This window comes from Ochotona curzoniae, unplaced genomic scaffold, assembly GCF_017591425.1.
Source record: "Ochotona curzoniae isolate NIBS_2020 unplaced genomic scaffold, NIBS_Ocur_1.0 scaffold_4505, whole genome shotgun sequence".
Lineage (NCBI taxonomy): Eukaryota > Metazoa > Chordata > Mammalia > Lagomorpha > Ochotonidae > Ochotona > Ochotona curzoniae.
In genome coordinates this window covers 22,140,377-22,161,113 of record NW_024467118.1, presented here as the reverse complement: position 1 = coordinate 22,161,113, position 20,737 = coordinate 22,140,377, and the positions used below count along the sequence as shown (strand labels likewise).

General features: G+C 48.8%; 1 protein-coding gene across 2 annotated transcripts in view; it reads left to right on the top strand.

Annotated features, from left to right (window-relative positions):
- Window positions 1-13,462, top strand: part of RELL1 (RELT like 1) — a 56,830-nt gene extending 43,368 nt beyond the window's left edge. The window contains exons 6-7 of one of the 2 annotated variants that reach the window (XM_040965725.1): window positions 2,042-2,180; window positions 11,543-13,462. In XM_040965725.1, the coding sequence (XP_040821659.1) occupies window positions 2,042-2,177 (136 nt within the window). In that variant the 3' untranslated portion in view covers window positions 2,178-2,180; window positions 11,543-13,462. Of the gene's footprint in view, window positions 1-2,041; window positions 2,181-3,493; window positions 4,233-11,542 lie in introns of those variants that run through there. The other variant, XM_040965726.1, reaches the window with a different exon arrangement.
- Window positions 13,463-20,737: the final 7,275 nt, after the last annotated feature.

The following is a 20,737-nucleotide window of genomic DNA, read 5'->3' as shown; positions in this document are numbered from 1 at the left end:
AGGAGCTCCTGGCTCCTGGCTTGGGATTGGCATAGCACTGGCTGTTGCAGCCGCTTGGGGGAAGTGGATCAGTGGACGGAAAATCTTCCTCTGTCTCCTCTCTTTCCAATAAAAATAAAATAAATCTCAAAAAATTTTTTTAAAAAGCTGCTGACATTTTAAAATAAGATTCCTCATTGCTTTTTCATTTTCCCCAAGTCCAGCTCTCTGTCTGGGGTATTGGCTGCTGCAGGCATTCGATTTTCCGAGCTGGTTTTCAGCAGGTGTTCCTTAAGGCTGAGCAGAATAGAATTGCATTCATGGGTTTTCCACGGACTTCTTTTGACTTTGTTGTTGTTTTCCTCCTCTTCATGCCTGGTGATCTCATTTTAGACAAAGAGAGAGCATTTACTTGAAATGATTTCAAGGGAATTAAGTCCAGGAGTGGAAAGGAGATATTATGAAAGAGTCTAAGGATTTGATGGTAATACACTGAAAAACAAATGAAAAAAATAAACTACCCAGGGAAATGGAATATGTTTACTTTCTCTATTCATTCTCATGACAGTCTCTTTTTCCCCCTAATTTTTCTCCTTCAATATCTTTAAGAGAAGTAAGCAAACTTTGTTTTTCAAAAACAGAACCAGAGTGAGTGCTTGGCCTGGTGATTGAGACACCCCCATGATGCCTGTGTCCTGTTCCACAGGGCCAGTTTTGAGACCCTGCCCTGCTCGCTACTCTGGGTTCCTGCTCCTGCACCTGGGAGGCTGCGGGTGATGGCTGAAGTACTTGGCTTCTGGCCATCCCTCTAGGGGACCCAGAAGGGTTTCCCGATATCCTGCCTTGGGCCTGGCCAGTCCCAGTTGCTGTGGGCATTTTGGGAGTGAACCAGCAGCAAAAGCAATTAAAAAAAGAAATTAGGAAAACCCCTAAACCCTGCTACCAGTGCTGACAAAATGAATTGTTAGGGATCTTATGTGTCTTTGTGTGTTGGCACAGGGTTATGTTTTTAAAAGGTAGTTCTCGAGGGAACATTTGGTTTATACCAGCTTACTTTGTACAGCAGTCCTTTTATCCAGCCCCGGATGGTCAGAACAGCTGGCCCCTTGCTAGAAACCAGAACTCTGGGATGCTTAGGACTTGGTCTATTGTACCAGATTTTGAGATCCCCAGAAAACCATCCAGTCTGAAGTCGGTGCTAACGCATAAAGGGCAGTTTATTCAGGTTAACCTAGGTCAGCCCAGCTGGTGGGGAGGGGCAGCTGCAGCCAAGACTGCAGCAGAAACAGCAGGGCAGAAAAAAGTGAGGTTGAACAGCACAAGGTTCTTATACATTTCAGGCCAATTCCATGTAATTATACAGTCATGATTGGTCAGTTTAACTGTTGACTTTAAAAAGAACAAGTTGGCAGACTTCTGTTAGTGGGTTTGAAGCAAGCAAATTTCAAAAAGTACAAAGTGATGGGCTATAGGGGAGTGGGTCTTATCTAACACCAGGTACCTCCTTCCTGAGGAGTGCTCTGCCTACATGACCTGCTGGATGCCCTGCCGGGTGGCACGTAGACTGTCAGACCTGGAGTTCACACAGCCCCCAGCTAAGCAAGTAAAACAGAAATCACAAAAGCAGAAAACATCTAGGTTCTTCAGGTCCCTGTGTTTTTCATTGCTTTTTGTCGGCTCCGTGAAACTCAGCATGGCCTGTGATTTGGCTGAGGAAGAATCGGGCAAGGAGCTGGGCAGGAGCTGGGCAGGAGCCGGGCAGGAGGTGGGCCAGAGCCGAGCAGGAGCTGGGCAGGAGCTGGGCAGGAGCCGGGCAGGAGCTGGGCAGGAGCCGAGCAGGAGCTGGGCAGGAGCTGGACAGGAGCTGGGGGATTGCTGGATAGGGAAGCCCATCCTATTAAAGATTGTTGCTTTTGGCTGTGCCAAATTTAGGCTGAATTTTGTTTAGGATCCTCGAGATAGCTGGTTGTTTTCTTTTGTTGTTGTGTATTTTTTTTTTTAATTTATAATTCTTATTGACTGGAAATGTGAAGCCCATTGCATCTCCTCTTCCCGGCCTCAGGTTTAGAGTCACGAAAGTGGAACACAAGTCCAACCAGAAGGAGCGGAGAAGTTTGATGTCTGTGAGTGGGGCTGAAGGCGTCAACGGGGAGGTGCCCGTAACCCCTGTGAAGAGAGAACGGAGCGGCACGGAGTAGCAGGTGAGCTTTAGCCGTGGGCCACCTGGCAGGGCAGCAAGGAAGGGCTTCTGGAACTGGTGAGGCTAAGGGGGGGCCAAGCATGATCTTGGGAAGAACCCACAGACTCAGTGCCTGCAGGGGCTTGGCCTGCGTGACAGCGAGAAGGGAGGGTCACACGGTAGGCAAGATGGCAGACAGTGCCTAGTGCTGCTGCATCTTACTAGAAGGCAAGCTCCAGGCATTGAGAATGTGAAGCTCTCACATTCTCTCAGTGTTAAATTTTCTTTTTTTTTTTTTTAAGCAAAACCTTGTAGGCCAAATGGCATGTATTCTTGTAACCGTTTCTAAGCAAACCAAGCTGAAAGAGGCTAAAGCAAGCACAGCGATGCTCTTCCCTTGAGCAGAATTGGACATCAGTTTTCTTTGATGTGCACATCAAAGAAACACCCTCAGCAGACCTGTGACTCTCCACCCATCTCTGGGAGCAGCTGAAATGCGAACGTGAATGCAACTTGGTTGGACAGTTTTAACTTTGGATTCTCCTACTTTTAGGAAGGGAAAAAGAAAACTTGACATTGTTGGCTTAGCTTTCATCTGCTTTTTCCTTTATGCTGTGACTTGATTAGCAAAAATCCTTTTTATGTTTCCCAGTAATACATGTAAAAAGGCAGGTGTGAGGACTTACAGGAATCACCAGAGCCTGCATACTAAGGCAGAAGAGTTTATACTCTGCCAAACTGAAGATGGGACAGGGCAGTGGTCAGGGCGGGTCCTTCTGGGGTCCTGAGAGATGGCAAAGTTGAGCCGAAGCCCTGGGGTGAGGCTACCAGGTGCAGATCCCAATTTTCCACTCACTAAGATTGTGAGCGAGGCAAGGAACTTCAGGTTTTTATACATTATTGGAAAATGGGGATGTTAACCTGTCTCAAGGGGTCGATTTCTGTGAAGGAATATGGGCAGCCCAGGGCATGCCTCAGTGAAGGGCGCTGGTCATTGTGAGTTAATTCCCCTTGCTGGGCTGGGGCTGAGTGGATTTGGGGGCCAGATACAGATGTTGAAGGAGACTGCAGGTGACTGGAAGGGCTGTGCTCAGGCCGGTTATTGCAGTCTTATCTTTGGGGAAATCTGGCCTTCCCTCCTAGGCTTAGGAACCTAATAGGGGCCTTTTGTAAAAAGGAGAAACTACAGCATGGCCTGCCATTGGCCTCTCTGTTACATGTGACCCTGTGGAAGGGCACCTAGAGGAGTTTAGGAGAACATAGAAGATGGATATTCATCCCATCTTTTAGACTTACTGGTCATGTGCCCGTATGTACCTCACCTGTTTGTTGCAGGGGCAGCCCTGGAATGAATGGGGAACATGTCCTCTAAGGACCTAGAAACTCTTGTGCAATAGAACTTCCTAGAACTTCTGATAAGGTAGAAGCTGCTTGAGGATGTAGTCCAGAGGGTTGATTGTGCTGGGTAGTGCTGGTGCAGAAAATTTCCAGAGTCTTATTGAAGAGAACATAATAGCTTAGATGCCATGACTGGGGCACTGAGTAACCATTGCTCCTTAGGGAAACATTCTGGCACAGGCCAGGGCAGGAAAGGAAGGCCTGCAGCTGTGTGTGAGTCGCTGGTGGGTGCAGCCTAGAGAGAGCTGACCGCATTAGAAGACGCATCGTTTCTCAGACAGGGCCTTCCTGAGTTCTGGGAGTGTTAAAAACGTTAGGATGCTTCAGCTGTTTTCTTGGGCCAAATTCTGTCTGTCTTTGACTGTTGCACTTGATTCACTTATCTGAAGTCCTGTGCCCATTTTATTGGTTTCCGATTTGATATTCTCTGCACAGCACACCATCACCTGAGACAGGATTATAGGTAAAGAGGGCTGGATATGATCAGAAGACAGGTTCAAAATTGACCTTCACCATTTGGTAATTCTACTAAACTGTCCTTACTCCTGGCTTCGTTGAGTGTAGAAGAAGTGGATCTAATGCAAATGCAACCAGAATGTCTGGGATATAGTTGGCTCTTGGAAAAGAGTAGGCACAAAGAAAGAAATGTGTTCTGTATACTTCCATTTTGTTGTGATAATTTTTTTAAAAATCTTTATGTGTTTTTATTGGAAAGGCAGATTTACAGAGAGAAGGTGAGATAAAATTCTTCCATTCACGGTTTCACTCCCCAAGTGGCTGCAAAGATGGGAGATGAGGTCATCTGAAGCCAGGAGATTCTTTATTCCGGGTCTCCCATGCAGGTGCAGGGTCCCAAGGCTTTGGCCTGTCCTCAACTGCTTTCCCAGACCACAAGCAGGAAGCTGGATGGGAAAGTGGGGCAGCCAAGACACGAACCAGCATCCATATGAGATACTGGCACATATAAGGCAAGGATTTAACCACTAGATTACCACGTCAGCCCTGAAATCTTGACATTTTCTGCCTGGGCCAAAATCTTTGCTTCTGGACTGAATCAGAATGTGGCTAATAAAGAGATGTGTCATATGAATATGCAAGTATGATTTTTTTTAAGACTTCTATTTATAGTCGTTTGAAAAGGTAAGGGAGATACAGACAACACACACACACACACACACACACACACACACACACACGTTCCATCTGCTGCTTTGCTCTCCAAATGGCTGCAGCAGCCAGGGCTAGGCCAGACTTAAGCCAGGAGCCAAGAGCTTCCCATGTGGGTGCAGCCCCAGCACCTGGACTATTTTCCAGTGATTTCCCAGTCTTATTAACAGGAAGCTGTATGGAAAGTGGAGCAGCCTGGTCTGGAAGCAGCACCTGTATGGGATGCCAGTATTATGGGACAGCTTTACCCACTACACCCACAACGCCAGCCCAGCAAAAACAATCTTCAGGTTTGCATTTTTTTCTTGGAAGAGATTTCTGCTCAAATTTGAATTTGACTAATTTAGCTATTTGAATGGAATGCTTTGTCTTACTGAACATTAAATTCAAATATTCAATTACAATGCATGTCCAGATTAGATTTCTCTTTGCTTGCTTTGTTTTCATAGAGGGTTTTTAAAATGAAAACTGGATGTGGTTCCATAGCCAGGGATTCAACCGATTTTGGATTGAAAATGTTTTTTGTTTTCTTAAATTGCATCTGTACCGAGCATGTAGAGACTGTAATTCCAGTGTCATCAATCCCTGAAAAATGCAGCTTAACAATGGTTTGCTTGACATTGCATTGCGTTAGGCAGTGTGAGTAATGTAGGGCAGACTTGGAGCGTCCTGAGGATGTGTATAGATTATATGCAAATACAGTGTCATTCTCCAAGGGATTTGGGCATCCAGTGGCCAGGTCTCTGCTGGGGCCCTGGACCCACGCCTCTGCAGGGACCCTCATCCTAAGTAGCAGGTTGTGAAGGTAGGGGCAGGGTTTATCTCCCTTGGCCTTCTCTCTGTAAACACTTCCCACCTCCCCGCTCCATGTCTCATTCTTCTCACCCCGTTTCTTCGGCCTGGGTATTTTGTTTGTAGCCAGAGCTCACTCTGCTCTGCCTGACTTATTTTGGAAATGCAGTTAAAATGGTTTCTTTTTTTTTCCCCTCAGAAAATGTGTTTTGGTTTCTTCTCAGAAGAATAAGCTTTTGTTAAATAAATCAAATTGCTTTCGGTCTCCAAATGCCACTGCCTTGTCCTTGTTGTCACTGGTCTTTGGCTTTTAAAGAAAGCAATGGCATCCTTAGCATTCTGTGGCCATGTTCCATTTCGTGCTGAGTCTCGTGGAAAACATGGCCTGGTGGTTTTTTTCTTTGTGTGTGTGACAGTACTTTTTAAAATGTATTTTTATTAATTTCTAAGTAGAGAAATAAAACTCCTTGTCTACTTGCAGTGGAGCCGCTGAGTTCAGTGAATAATCATCTATGTTTTTGCATGTTCTTGGTGTGGCCAGGAGCACGGCTTTGGGGGATGTAGTGTGTCACCTTGAACTGCAGCCCCCACTTCACGCACAGTCTCTCAGGTTTAGTCTTCCAAGTGAAATTGGGGGTCTTTGTTTCATTTCCCCTCAGGTGCTCCCCTTTTGGGTTCCTCCCCCAGGTTCTTTAAATCAGGTTTGTTTTCTTGCTGTTGAGTTCCTTGCAAATTTTGGACATAAAATCCTTGTGGAAGTTGCATTGTTTGTATTTTCCCCAGTTTCCTGCAGGCTGTCTCTGGGTTCTGGAGCCCCTCTCCTTTGCAGGACAGCTTGTTGCCGGGCTGCATCCCCAATCCACTTTGCCTTTGTTTCTTCTGCTTGGGCTTCCAGGGTCATCAGCAGCTCATGGCTCAGACCAATGTCATGGAGCCTTCCTCTAGTGTCCTCTTCCAGTGGTTTTGTCGGTTAATATTCTTGACAAAATAATAATGCATAATATGTATTTTACTTTAATTTTACTATTATTTAAACTGCTCTGTTTTAGTCATTCTATTAAACTGCTTGAATTGAATTTGAAGTACACTTCTTAACTGCCAGCAGTTTTAGCAAGCCACTTAACCGTTTCCAACCCTCATTCGTTTGACTTTAGGCTGGGGTGACTCCTGGACTTATATGATCTATGAATGTATGTGTATGCGCATATGTCATTTAAAAAGATGTATTTGTTTATTTGAAAGAGGTCTTCTATCACTGGTTCACTCCCTAGATGGCTCCAGTGCCCAGCACTGGGCCAGCCAAAGCCTGGAGCTTCATCTGGGTCTCGTGTGTATAGCTGGCAGCAGCTCAGATACGTGGGCCATCTTCTGCTGCTTCTCAGGCCGTCACTAGGCATCCGGATCAGAAGTGGTGCAGCCAGGACCCAAATGGGTACCTGTATGGGATTTGCTGGTGGTGATTTTACGTACTGTGTCACAATACCAGCCCCATATATTTTTTATGTTAGTGTCTGGTTGACAGTGAGTATCTAATAAATATTTTGTACTTTTTAAAAATTAGTTCTTAAATAAGTTCATGAATCAGATGTACATATCCATGAAAGACGCATTGCTGTTAGTAACTTTCATGTCATTCTTGTCCTGGTTATTTAGTAGACCATAAGCTTTTACTTTTTAAAATACTTATGGCATTTATGTGGAAGGCAGCGAGACAGAGAGAGGAAGAAATCTTCCATCTGCTTTTTACTCTGCCAGTCCTTGCAACAGCCAGGGCTGCACCAGGCTGCACACAGGAGCCAGCAGCGCCATCCTTGTTTCCGTGTGGGTTATTTGACCCATCATCTGCCGTGGCTCAGATCCGCACCCACTAGAAGCTGGGTGGGAAGCCAAGTCTGGGTATTTTATATGGGAAGGGACCCCCCCAAGCAGTGACTTAGCCACTGCGCCAGAACACCCGCCCCAAGCATCAACTCCTCGGCCATGGCTCCCTTTCCGTTTCCGAAGAACCCTGCAGCTTTGGACCCTCAGGATATCTCAGTGCGGAGCCAGTCTTTCGAGAAATTGGGTGTTGGAAATAATCATCTCCCTCTTACAGGAGGTACAATTAAAAGTTAGCACCAAGACGACAGAACAGTGTTGCTGGCTGAAGGATGCGGTGAGGACAGGGACGTTTCCTCTGCTGGGCTGGCGCCCGAGCTCTGAGATCCAAGTCCTCCCTGTGAGCAAGGGCACATCAGCCCTTCACCTGCGGCCATCACTTCCTCCTCCCCCCAGTGCCCTGCTGTATTGGTACTCCTCTGCCTTCCTTTTCTTTCTGAACCTTGTGGGGAAGGAGGGGTTGGTGGCAAACTCCAGTACCACTGTCAGTTAACTTGCACTTTGTTTTTTCAGGGACAATACGTATTTTTCTAAAAAAGTACGTAGACTTGATTTGATGGAAACTACTTATTTGGATTCGTTGGTCCCATAGGGGCAATAAAATGTGAATTTAGGTAAGAAAAAAACAACCAACCCTGCAGGGAGAGGGCATTTAGCCTAGTGGTTAAGACAACCACATCTCACATCAAGAGTACTTGGGTTCGATTCCTGGCTACTGTGACCTTGGAAAGAAGCAGTGATGACTCAGATATTTGGGTCCCTGCCGTTCTAATGAGAAGCCTGGATTATGTGCCCTGTGCCACGCCCCATGTGGGCGCTTGGGAGTAAACCAGAGGATAGAAATTCTGTGCCTGTCTCCCTAATTCTCAAATTAAAAACAAAAACAAGAAAAAAAAGAAGAAAGAGAAAGAGATGAAGGAAGAAAGAAAGAAACTACACGTTCAGTAGGTGTGGGTGAGCTTTCCGGCATGGCCGTTGTGTGGCAGGCCTCCTCTCTCGGCTGTCAGCAGCCCTGTTCCCAGGGCCCCTCTGCTCCTAGGTGCAGGGCTGCCTCTGTCTTAATTGTGGGTGTCCAGGGAAGTTAGCCTTAATTCGGGACCCACTGGGAGAGGAACAGGTGTGTGAGGAGAAAAGCTGAATGAGGGGACAGGAACTTCAAAGGCAGTTTTGGAGGCTTTGGGTCATAGTGTCCCCACTGCACAGGTGAAGATCTCATTGGAGGGAGTGGTGGCTTTCCTGTAAGCAGAGCTGCGGGAGCCCGTGGGCTGGGCTGGGAAGGATGCCTGCTGTGACGCTAACTCTGGTGTGCTTCTGACCGGGCAGCAAACAAATATGCCCTCCTACCTCCTCACCGCCCTCCCTGGTCACGGCCAAGGAGCTCACAGTAGGGATCCCATCAGCCCTGTAGGGTCCCCTGCGGGGCGAGCTCCTGTGGTCCTGAATGTCTGATGTTATCTGGCTTTCAGAGCTCCGCCTGGACGGCGTCCAGTTTGGAAGGCATTCAGCTTTTCTCCCAGGGTGGACTAAGGACATGGGGCCGTTGTATCTCAGTGCAGCTAAGGGAGTAGCACTTCTTTCGACCGTGTTTACTGATCCCCTCCTGTGTGCCAGGCCCTGCGGAAGGCAGACAGGCAGGCCATGTTCTCAGGGAGCTCCTGTTGCAGTCTGCTGAGGCAGCTTTCCTCTGAGCTTCCCAGCTTCCTTGGTTCTGAGTTAGGAGGCTGAGGCCGTGGGAGGTTCCACCTGCCGTTCACTTCCTGGTGATGGTGATTTGCAGAGCCTGGGTGTGACTTCCTCAGGAGCTGGCAGTCACGATGTCCGATGTCCAGTGCCCTACCTGTTACAAGTGTTGGAAATGGAATCCCGTTCTGAAAATCCTTGGTACGGAACAGGCACAAGGTAAACTACTCAACAACAAAGGCTGCAGGGTGAACAATAAGAACGAAAATCGGCCTGCATTCCGTCTCCACCTTGTCTCCCAGCCCCACCTGTCGCAAGCCCCACACGTGCTTTCTGCTGGCAGGCAGCAGTTTGAGAGAAGTGGAGTTCCCTTTCAAGGAGCCTGCTTATCAGCGTGGGTATCTTTACAGGAGGAGGAGAAAAGGTTGGCCAAGAGGGAAGCGCACCACAGGGCAGTCTCTCCCTTTCAGAGGCCTGCTGTCAGCGTCAGGAATCAGGCCTTGGCCAGTGCGGCGTCTTCTGCCCTTCTAGATTGCCATTCTGGTCAGGCCTGCATTTACCTGGATGTGCTGTCAGCCAAGTACTGCCTTTCCAGGAGAACCACATGAGTTTTGGAAAGATCAGCTTCCCTCTTTTTCTGCTTGGTTTCTGGCATCTGTAGTGAGGGCTTTGCCCAGCACCTCACATTCGTCTTTGAGAGACAGGGTGCACAGTGCAGTTTCCGTCAGCTGCGCAGGGTGGTTGTGGATGAAGGCCCCAGTGATTGCCGCCAGCAGTGAACTGGATGTGGTTATGGTCATAACCAACCTCGGGGAGGAGACTGCAGGGCAGGACTGTGTCGCCACATGGAATACCCGCCACAGCCCAGGAGAGGGCGCTGTGGAGATGGCTCAGGCTCAGCCGTTGGCTGCCGGCCCTGCCATGACCATCCTTCACTCCTTCAGTCAGACCAGGGGCAAGCCCCTCTAAGTGGGGGGCTCTCCTGGACTGCAAAGGAAGCAGGAGCGTGGGGCAGCCTTGCCTTTCAGGTCAGACAGCTGTGGGCTTTGTTACTTCCCGTGGTGTACAGTGTCTTGTTCTGAGGGAGGACAAGAAGGGGTGACAAAAATAGAATACTGATTTTCTAGAAAATGGTCTGGTTTAAAGTTGTGCTGGGAAAAAAAATCTCTCCTTTTTTTTTTTTTCTTCCCCTCTGGACCGTTTTGGTAGTTCTCCACCTCTGGCCTTTCTGCCTTTTTCTCTGCTAGAAAGTTTCCTGTGAATTGAGCCCGGCCTCAGAGTGGAGCCATTTCCTGTGCGTGCCTCCAGTCATCTCCATCAGCAACGTGACTCCTGCCCGTCTAAGGACTAACGTGTCGTTTCTTCTTTTGTTGTTAAAAGAAGGTCCTTCACCCATCTCTCTCCTTTGGAGAACCACTGCCTCCTCCTTTCTTTCCCTCTCCTCTTGGTCACCGTGCATCCCTATGAATATTTGAAATGATTTTAAGTAGAGGACAGTACGGACACTTTTAGAGTGCAGTAGGCCCAGGCTGGGAAGGATGCTGTCCAGTGCAGACACCTGCAGCATGCCATGTTGCAGCAAGCTGGTTTCGTCTCTGGTCTGTTTTACATGCAGCCACGCGTGCGACCAGGGCCTCTCGTCTGGGGTCCCTGCCTGGTGGCTCTGGACCTGCATCCTGCCCTGGATAGCCCGTCCTCAGAAAAGTGGAAGGAGACTTGGAAATGCATATGTTCTCTCCTCCCTCTTTGCTTGTCTTTCACCTTAATAACAAACAAAAACCTAGGCATTTAGAAAGCTCTTGAAAACAATAATATTAAAAGATTATGCTGATTTTGGTGTGAAATATAATGCTTTCATAATATAAAACTTTCACAAACTTTTTGACGGCTTTCTGATTTGCATGAATTTCCTTTTTTTTTTTTTTGCATTACAACCAACTCACCTTTTAATTTCAATTTTCCATGACCTTTTGGAACTACCTTCATGCAAGATTACGGATCCTTCCTTTATTTATTTGCAAAACGTCCTTTGGAAAGTAGAAAAACATTTTTTAAATCACTTATGCAAATCCTTTGTTTGTGACATCCAAGCTGATGATACGCCAGGCCAGTTTGCAGAGTGACTCAAAAACAGGACCCAGCGCCCTGGGGACCCTGGAAGACCTCAGAATAAGCGCTGGGTGGCCCTGCTCCTGCGGCACAGTCCCAGGCAGTAGGGACCCAGGGAAGCCCATGGGTGCGGCTCCCGCAGAAGGGGTTCTCTGTGCACAGCACCTGAGCTACACCTGCCGGCCCTGGGTTCTTCACACCTTGGTGATGAAGTGCCCTAATATTTCCTTGTGCTGACTCATGCCAGGGGTGTGTGCAGGGATGGACTGCTGCTGTGTGTTTCTGCGCTGCACGGGTGGCAGGAGCCCATGGATGCCAGCCTTTTGGTAAAGATCCACCTGTTTTGTTTTTCTCTTGCAGTGGTGACTTGATTGGAAGACTTCTAAGAGACCCAAAGCTTAGAAGAGAGCAAGTTGCCTCGGAAATATTTTTATACATTTTATATTGTTTCTATCAAGAAGTCAGCAGGCTTGGGAATGGAAGCCTAAAAAGGGGGTATTGTTAACTGTGCTGGATGGCGTGGGCTTTGCAACAGGTTTTCTCCTCAGAAGCCTGTTGACCTTTTGCGTTGCTGGGGAAGGAATGAGCTTCTCTTTTATCTTCACGACCATTCCCAGCCACGGCCCCGCCTCGGGGGCACACACTGCCGTTGTTTGATCACCGTGCGCCCTGCACAGGTTGTGGACCATCTGAGCCTATGCTTGGGGTGGGGGATTTTGTGTGTGTGTGTGTACGTGTGTGTACGTGTAAGTTCTGTCTCCCAGCTCTCACCTGCCATATAATCCTGGTTTGAAGACGATCTTCATGCGCGTGGTCTAACTGTGAGAAGTCAAAGGTGACTCCCAAGTGGCCAAGGACTCCGGGAAGCAGTGTCCTAGCTGCTGGGGTTCTAGACGAAGGGTCCCACCAAGCCAACTCCTAGGTTACTTGTCAAAGTTGGAAGCTGAGTTCTTGTTTTGTTTTTGTTTCTTCCAGCTTTAGGGCATTGAATAAAGTTAAAAAAAAAAAAAAGGGTTTAAAGACACTGAAAAAAAATTCTTGTTTAGACAACCCAAGGCTGAAACAAAACAGAAATCGCCATTCTCCTATGAGGCGAGCCCCACACGGTCCTGGCGTGTTTTTCTTGGGGAGCTGCTTGTTTTCCATCTTTTAACTGACGCTCCTTATCAACTCTCAGTGTCCCTAAAGTCCTGAAAATCCTTACAAAGACATGTAGAGATTTCCGAGTTGTGTATTTTGTGAGACACCCAGAGGCGTGGAGGTGGAGGCCATGCCTTCCGCGTAGGAGGACTGGGGTGAGGAGTCTGGGGGTCCCGTTGCAGGAAGTCCGTCGGAGCTGCTGCGTGTCGGTATCAGTGGGACACCTCGCACACTTCCGTTACCTCCAGGGAAAATGGGGCTCCTGAAAGAGAATATCCCTACAAATATATTTTAAAGTATTCACTCCAGGTATAGCTATTCAATTCTGTTTCAAGCATCAAACTAAAAATCGCTAACCTTTTAAATGGTGGAGTCAACTTCCTGTGAATTCTTACTAACAACTCATAGATGGTGTATGTGATCCATTCGTGTACACAGCACAGGAGGAGAAATCGGGTTGGAAGCCAGTTCCGTGGAGGTCCCAAAAAATAAATACAGGAGGTTCTGAGCTGTGCATTAGTGTAAGTAGCACATGTGCAGGCCAGGCCAGCAGTTTTGCTTCAGAAACATAAGTGCTAGTTTTTGCTTTAAAAATATTGTGCCCTCCCAATGGTGAGGGATACAGAGTATGTTTCAGCTTTAATTATTTTTAAATTTTATTCAATCCTGAGCACTTTTTTTTAAAAAAAAAATAACAATACAACAGGCAAAAGAATATTCAAGACTTAAAATTGTATTTACATCAGGAGGACTCATCCTTGGGGGGCATTATGTGTCTGGCTCGGCTCCAGCTATGCCACAAAGGGAGCCTTCCCACGTTCGCCGTGGACGCTTTCCACTGGGGCAGAGTCTCCGATGAGAGTTCCGAAGGGTCCCCAGAGCAGCCTGTGTTTACACGTCCTATGAGGCCCCACCTTCTTCCGACGGCGCAAGGACTCAGAACAAACTTCCTCTACTCACACTAATGTGGAGAGAACTACCCCGGGGCGTGCGTGAGCTGGCCACCCCTTGCTGTCAACACTTGTCAAGGAAAACGTTTCCACTGTTGTGAGTGTCAGATGTATTTTTAACTGTCTGGTTTGTACTTCTATGACTTTTTGTACTACCAAAGCAGAGTTCTGAAATAAAAATGTTAAATACAGTGCCTTGTTTGCAGTAGTCCGATCATTTCACAGCTCTGTGCAGGAAAAGTGTCGTGGCAGTTGCATCACGGAGCGTCCTTTCCACGCGCCCGATTTCCCATGCCATGCAGTGTCAGGTGATCGTGGGCTGACTCCGCCCTCAATTCAGCCACCCACCTCCACTGCTGGTGAAATGCAGACATGATTTTGAAAGAGTCTTAGCAGAATTGCAAAAGCAGTACAATGATTGGTTCATGCATACCTTTTACCCCACTGCTCCCCTGGAACATGGCCACAGAGCCGTGATGGGAAACCAAGCTCGCCGTATGGTAACACTGTGTCATGTTTCGCTTAGCTGCTGGGGCACGTTGGGAGAGACTCCTCATGAGAACTTCCATGGCTGTGAGGATGTCAGAGCACAGTTAGGTTCGGGCCAACAGCCCGTCACCTCAGCTTGCAGCTACAGCCTGTTGCCCCTAGGCTACAGCCCTGCAAAGCAGGCCACTCAACTGAATGCTACATGCAATTAATATCTGGATAGCTGTGTTCCTAAGCACAGTAAAAGTGCAGAAAAATACCACATAGGGGCCGGTGCGAAGACTCCACTGGCCAGTCCTCCACCTCTAAGTGCCAGCATCCTATAAAGGCATCAGCTCATGTCCCAGCTGCTTCAGTTTTTTTGCTTGTGGCTTGGGAAAGCAGCAGAGGATTGAAATCCTTGGAACCCTGCACCTGCATGGGAGACTTGAAGGCTCCTGGCTTCAGATCGGCTCGGCTCTGGCTCTTGTAGCCATTTGGGGAATGGACCAGTGCAAGCAAATGGAAGATCTTTCTGTCTTTCCTTCTCTGTAAATCTGCCTTTCCATAAAAAAACAAATCTTAAAAATATATATATAGTGTAAAAGAGTTAAACACATGATCCAGCTGCAGGCTTTGTAGGCAGTGGTTTAACATCCTGCACCACAATGCCAGCCCCCTGGAATTCCATTTTGCTTGCAGCTCTGGAACCAGCAACCCCGGAGCCTGGGTTCCTTTTGTTGGAAAGTGATGTTCAGGAATGAAGACAGGGTCACTAGGAGGTGTGCTCCTGGACAGTGGGATGTGTCCTGGGCCTAGCCCCCTACACACCTTTTGTGCTTTCCTGCCAATCCCACCCCCCAGTACCCCCTAGCCGGCCCTAATTGTAACCTGTCCTTCTCCTGCAATGAAGACACCGCCTTTCTCCTAGCACCCAGGAGAACAAAAGGCTGTGGTCTGGCAGGGTTTCTGGTGCAGGGAGAATGGCAGAGTGGAGGGACTTGCTGGTGCCATCCTTGTCTGTGACTTTTGTACCACAGGGCCAGCTACTTGCCAGGTCTTGCATGCCTTGGCTACCCCTTCGTTCAGCCCTCATCCCCAGCACCATTGCTTAGAGCTCCCCTCCTATCCTCCCAGGGGACCTTCGTTGTAGCTCTTTGTTCCATGGCTGCTCAGAAGGCCAGTGCTGGCCTGCAGATTGCGCGAGGATTTCGTTTCTCTTGCCCAGAGCTGGCTCCCTACCCCCTCTGCTGGCCAGCTTGAGAACTGCACGGAGGGCCGGGCCGATTTTTTTTTTTTTTTTTTTTTTTTTTTTGTGACTTAGGTAATTGGTGTTGTCTTCCAGGTTCTGGTGTGCATAGCCAGTGAATGAACAAAAGTCTACTGTAATGTATTAAAATATCGGGTATTCCATAAGAGTGAAGTTTCAAGCTTGGACTTTTCCTAACCCATTTTCTGACCCTTCCAGAGGTCCTCATTGCTTTTCTCACCAGAAGCTCCGGTTTCTGAGTTGGGGGGCTCATGACCTTGCAGGTGCTCCCTTGGGTGCTGGCAGGAATGACTGAGTTCAGGTTTGAAGGAAATGGCCTGCCCCAAGTTCAGTCCCGGAAGCGGGGTGACTGTTGGAAGCAGTGTGATCTCAGAGAAGGTTCCCCCCCACTCTGCTTTTCGTTTTGAAGCTCAGCTCTGCCACCTGCTGCGCTGTGACATGTTGCAGTCAGCCAGTCTCTCAAGCTGCAGCATCCTACCTGAGGAATGACTTACTTCTCAGTGGGATTTTAAATCTAATTTCTTGGAAAGACAGGGAGGGGCAGGGAGCACACTCTGATCTGCTGGGTCATTCCCCACATGGCCACAATCATGAGGACTGGGCCAGGCTGGAGCCGGGAGCCAGAAACCTCAGGGGTCCCGCATGTGTGGCAGGCACACCGCTGCTGGAGCAGTGCCTGCTGCCTCCCGGGATCTGTGTTAGCAGAAAGCTGCAGGTGGCACTGGCTCTGGGACTGGAGCCAAAGCTCTCTGGACAGTCATGGCTAATGCAGTTCTTCACAGGCACGTGTCTTCAGGAGGAGTCGGAGACCACGTGGGAAGGGAGACCCCTGGCCTCTGACTGCCCGGGACTGCCTTGGGGCCCTCCCCTGGGAGGCCTGAGCACATGCATACTGCCCTTCTTTCAAAGTAGCGTGACTGCAACCTAGCAAGTATTCTCACCTGCCTGGCCCTCGCTTGCTTATCTCCATCTGGAATGTGCTGGTCTGCTAAGGGAGGGCAGTACATTCCTAGCCTACTCGCTGCCCTCTGACTCTTTTGCCCTGGGTCTACGGTTAGTTATTCCCAAATGCCTAGAAACACTGAATGCAGATCTATCCTGCAAAGCAGGCTCAAAGAGGAGCACAGCAGAGTGGGGACACAGGGGACGGACTGGGACTTGTATCTTCCTGCACAGCACAGGTACGTGCCTGGTGGGCGGGCCACGAGAAATACTAGCCTGGTTTGTCTCTTTGCAGAGAGATTCCACACATACACGTTCACCTGACCTGCGAAGTCAGTAATTTCCAGAGAAGGTATTCTTCCCAAGGGATGTGGGACGTATCCAAGGAGACATTCAAATTTAGATTAATGTTTGTTCCTTCCTCTTAGCATTGCTTTGGCAAGCATTAAGATTAGTGCTTAAGATAAGCCACAGAACAGTGCACCTGTTTGTAATGGACTGGCAGGAGGGATGAGTGTGCAATGATTCCATTGCACTTGGTGCAACCTGAGCAATCCATAGCAATCCCCCATCTTAGTGTGACTGAGGAATCACCCACCCTGCTGGTGCACGTGTCAGAGCCCCACCCAAGACCCCCAAGTCTGCGTGTCTGCAAGGGCTGATACCTGTGTAGGCCAAGCCACAGGCCTCAGGGGTACACTGGCCTTAGAGGAGGTCTGCTCTCCACTTCAGGAAACCAGAATGTTTGCCATTCTACACACAAGGAAACCAAGGTCAGAGAAATTTTCAGCTTAAACCAGCTCATACAGCAAACAAGCAAGAGGCCTGATTCGACCAACTTTCACTGGGACTCAAAAAGCACATGGGTGTGAAAGGCCAGACATGTGCCATGTGGTCAGAATCTCTGGAGACTTGGAGGTCATGCGACAGAGCTGCAAGTGTCCCTGAAGAGTCAGCCCCTGCTGCACCTATTGCCTCTACAGGAACCGAGAGGAGGTAAGAGCTTACTTAGTCTCATCACACATGGGTTCCTCCTGGCTCCTTTCTCCCCAGCTGAGTTCAGGAGGATTGAGAACAAGTCATTCAGACTCCCCACTACTTGGCCCCAAAACATGCGCTTTCTTAACATGTTGTCTTGTGTTCGGGGTTTCGGTGCTCCAAGTAAACTCATCCTAGAGACCAGACCTTCCCCTAACTGCCCATATGCTGCTGTCTGTCCATCTGTCCATTTTTTGGTGTCATCTCCAAGCGTGAGAGTGAGGGAGCAGTGTGGGCTGCAGGTGTCTCGTTCACAGAGGCTGCACTGCCATAGCTGTGGAGGTCTGCCTGTATCCTAGCCTGTGGGTCCGCCTGTACAGGTGTCATGGCCTGTATCCATCTGAATATGCAACAGATTGCCACAGCTTCGTCCTGATTTACCTTTGACTTGGTACCCAGCATCAAAGTTACTCAGCCCTCCTTCTGGCTCTCTCCCACCTCTAGTAACCACCATCCTACTATGTTTTATTTTTTAAGGTTTTCCTATTTATTCAACGGTACAGTGAGAGAGAAGATACATCCACCTGCACATACGCATGTGCACACACACAGGAGAACAAGAGAGAATTTTCCATTCCTCTAGGCCAAATCCAGGAGCCAAGAACCACATCTGAATCTTCCACATGGGTGGCAATGACCCTTGAACTTGAGCCCTGGTGCCTTGGTATGAGATGCATGTAATACTCAGAGACTTGACAAATGGATGGGGAAAAAAACATCCAGAAAGTAATACCCACGGGTGGCATTTGGCCTGGTGGCTAAGATGCCAGTTAGGACGCTCTGTCCCAGCCGGGGGTGCCTTTTTGTGATTCATGGCTCTTGCTCCCACTCCACCTTCCTGCTGTGGCCTCTGGGAGACAGTGGTGATGGCTCAAGCAGTTGGGTCCTTGCCACATACATGGGATACCTGGACTGAGGCCTCAAAACCCCCTGATGTGCAACATCCCAGCTGTTGTGGGATCTGAAGCCAGCAGAGAGGACGCCTCTGCTTTCTCTATGTCTGCCCCCAAATAAATTCTTAAAAATGGATGTTGTTCATTAAAACATTTAGAACTGTGATTTTGTAGCCGACTTGTTTCTGGTTGATGAGGTCACGGATCCCTGAGTGTGCGTGATGTGTGTGGGTGTAACACAATGTCCCTGTCCTGGAGTGTTTGCCCATTCACAACCTAGCCAGGAGTGTGGCTCCGGTAGGAATCCCAAGCAGTCAGACCTTTTCTCTGAGCCTGTGCCACTTCCATCACGTCAGCACTAGATGGTGCTCTAAGGCTGAAGTCACCGCTTGCGTGCCCCACCGAGTCCTCTGTCCCAGGGGGCAGCATGAACTTAGACTTGTCCCTGAGCTGGGTTTGGCACATGGCTCAGGATGAAGCAGAGGAGTGTCCATCTCACTAAGCCTTCTTCCGGCATAAGGGCAAGCCCGGGACTGGGCCATGTCTGTAACCGTGTGGCTTTCCAGCAGAGGGTTTCTGCGTTTGCAGTGCTGCCTGGGTGTCTCTGTATGTATGTCACCATTCTGACAAGAGCTGCGACAGCGACACGCTCAGAGAGCTGGTGGACAAAACGACACACTCCCGGAGCTGCTTCCTCTTTGACCTGGGATTCAGACTGGCCCCTGACAGCCTCTGGTGGAGTCTGAGCAATGGGGACCAGTTGAAGGGGGGCTAGGATTGCTTTAAAGAACTCTTGGTATGCGTGGCCATCTGGTGGAATTTTGGAAGCAGTTTTTCACCAACAGGGATTTTGAAGGGTGGGTTCTCTGTGGCAGTTCTAAAATGTGGAGTGCTTGCATGTATAAACATAGAGGCATGTGCTAGGCCATGAGGAGCAACTCGCATGCACACACACCTTCCTTTAGCCCACCCTCACCTTCTCCTGCTTTGGAGACTCCAGCAGGCAGCTGAGTGAGGTGATGGCTACTGTCATGTCCACCTCCTCTAGGCCAAACTGAGCTCCTTGCTTTGTACTCAGTGTAAATGCAAGCTGTAATGTCTCACACGCTAGCTTTAGCCTAGGGTTGCAAGCTCTTGCTTTTTTTTTTTTTTTTAATCAGTTAATTTATTTTGGAGAGAATCTTTCATGTGCTAGTTCACTTTCCCAAATGGCTACAATGGTCACAGCTAGTCCAGGCAGAAGCTAGGAGCCTCGAATTTCATCCCGTCTCCCATGTGGGTGTCAGGGCTGCAAGCACACGGGCCAGCATTTTCTGCCTCTCCAGATCATCAGCAGACAGCTGCATGAGGAGCAGAGCAGCTGGGAGTGGAAGCACTTGTTTGATATGGGATGCTGGAAGTGGTGATTATAAACTCACCACCTTGAAACTTGACACCATTGCCCTTCTCAGTAACTGTGTGCTAAAGATATGTGGGGAAGTCGCGCCTCTAGCTAAAAAGGCAACTTCTCCTAGACACTTTCAATGAGATGTGACCAAGTGTCCGAATGTTGATGAATGAGATATAAGTGGAGGTGTTGATTCTTTATCCTTTTCCCTGCTTAGGATGCAAGTATGATCATTGGAGTTACAGCAACTATTTTGGGCCTCGAGGAAACAAAGAGCATGGGTCAGTTTGGACTAGAAGAAGATAAAAATGGTAGAAGGATGGCTCACTGCTACAAGGGATACCCTGACACCCTGAGCCTGTCTAACCTGGGAGGCAAACACACCACTGTTTAGATAGGCCATTTGCCATGTGCAGCTGCACACTCTGCTACTTCATACACTTGGGAAAGTTTTGAATGGATGCACACCACAGAACAGTCAGCCTTTGGTGTCCCAGTGCCCTACATGCAGTGCAAACACAGACAATACAATGATCAAGGCCAGAGGGCCGAGCGATCCGCAGGTGGCTGCAGCTGATTCTTACCATGCCAAAAGGTGCAATCCTGGCACACACTGGGAGGACGGCCATCGCTCTTGCTATTGCTTCAGAGCCAAGATGACATTTGAAAGATTTCACAGTGTTCGAGTTTTCAATGGTGAGGATGTTTAAAAACAAAAAGATTTGTTTTCAACTAACAAGGCATTTTTTGAATGTCAGGGACTGTGCTACACGTCTGCATATTCTTAATCTTCACAGCTCACCTTGACAGATGGGCAAGAAGGGATGGGTCACACACAGAGCTGGGAATCAAGCTGAGGTCAGCCATCAGAGCCCGTGCTACGGAATACCACACAAAAGCATCATCCCCACTTCTGTTTTCTCAGAGAGGTTCACCGTCCTGCTTCCTCTCAGTTCTCAAATGAACTAAGTGTTTATGATGTAGTCGGCTGAAATCCAGAGAGCGTTTGCTCACAATTTTAAATACATGTGTATATTTCATCTATCTGAAACATGGAGCAGGAGTGGGGGAGGGAAAGGAAGCAAGAGGCAGGAAGAAGGGAGTAGCAGGGAGCAGGAAGGAGGGAGGGAGAGACAGAGAACTTCCACCTGCTGATTCATTCCCCAAATGTCTGCAACAGCTGGGGCTGGGCCAGGCTGAATCCAGGAGCCGGGAACTCCATCCAGGCCCCCTAGGTGAGTGACAGGGACCCAACTGAGTGAACTCCCATCATCTGCCCTCCCAGGGCGCTGCATGGGAAGCAGAGGCAGGGTTTGAGCCCAGGCAGACCGGTGTGGGATGCAAGTGTCCCAGGAGGTGGCACAACACGCGCCCTCCGTTCCCCTTTAAGATCAGAGTGGCGCATGCAGCCATGGCTGCTGGAGTTTGGACTCCAGGGGCAGAGAGCCGAAGCCATGGTCCATAAAC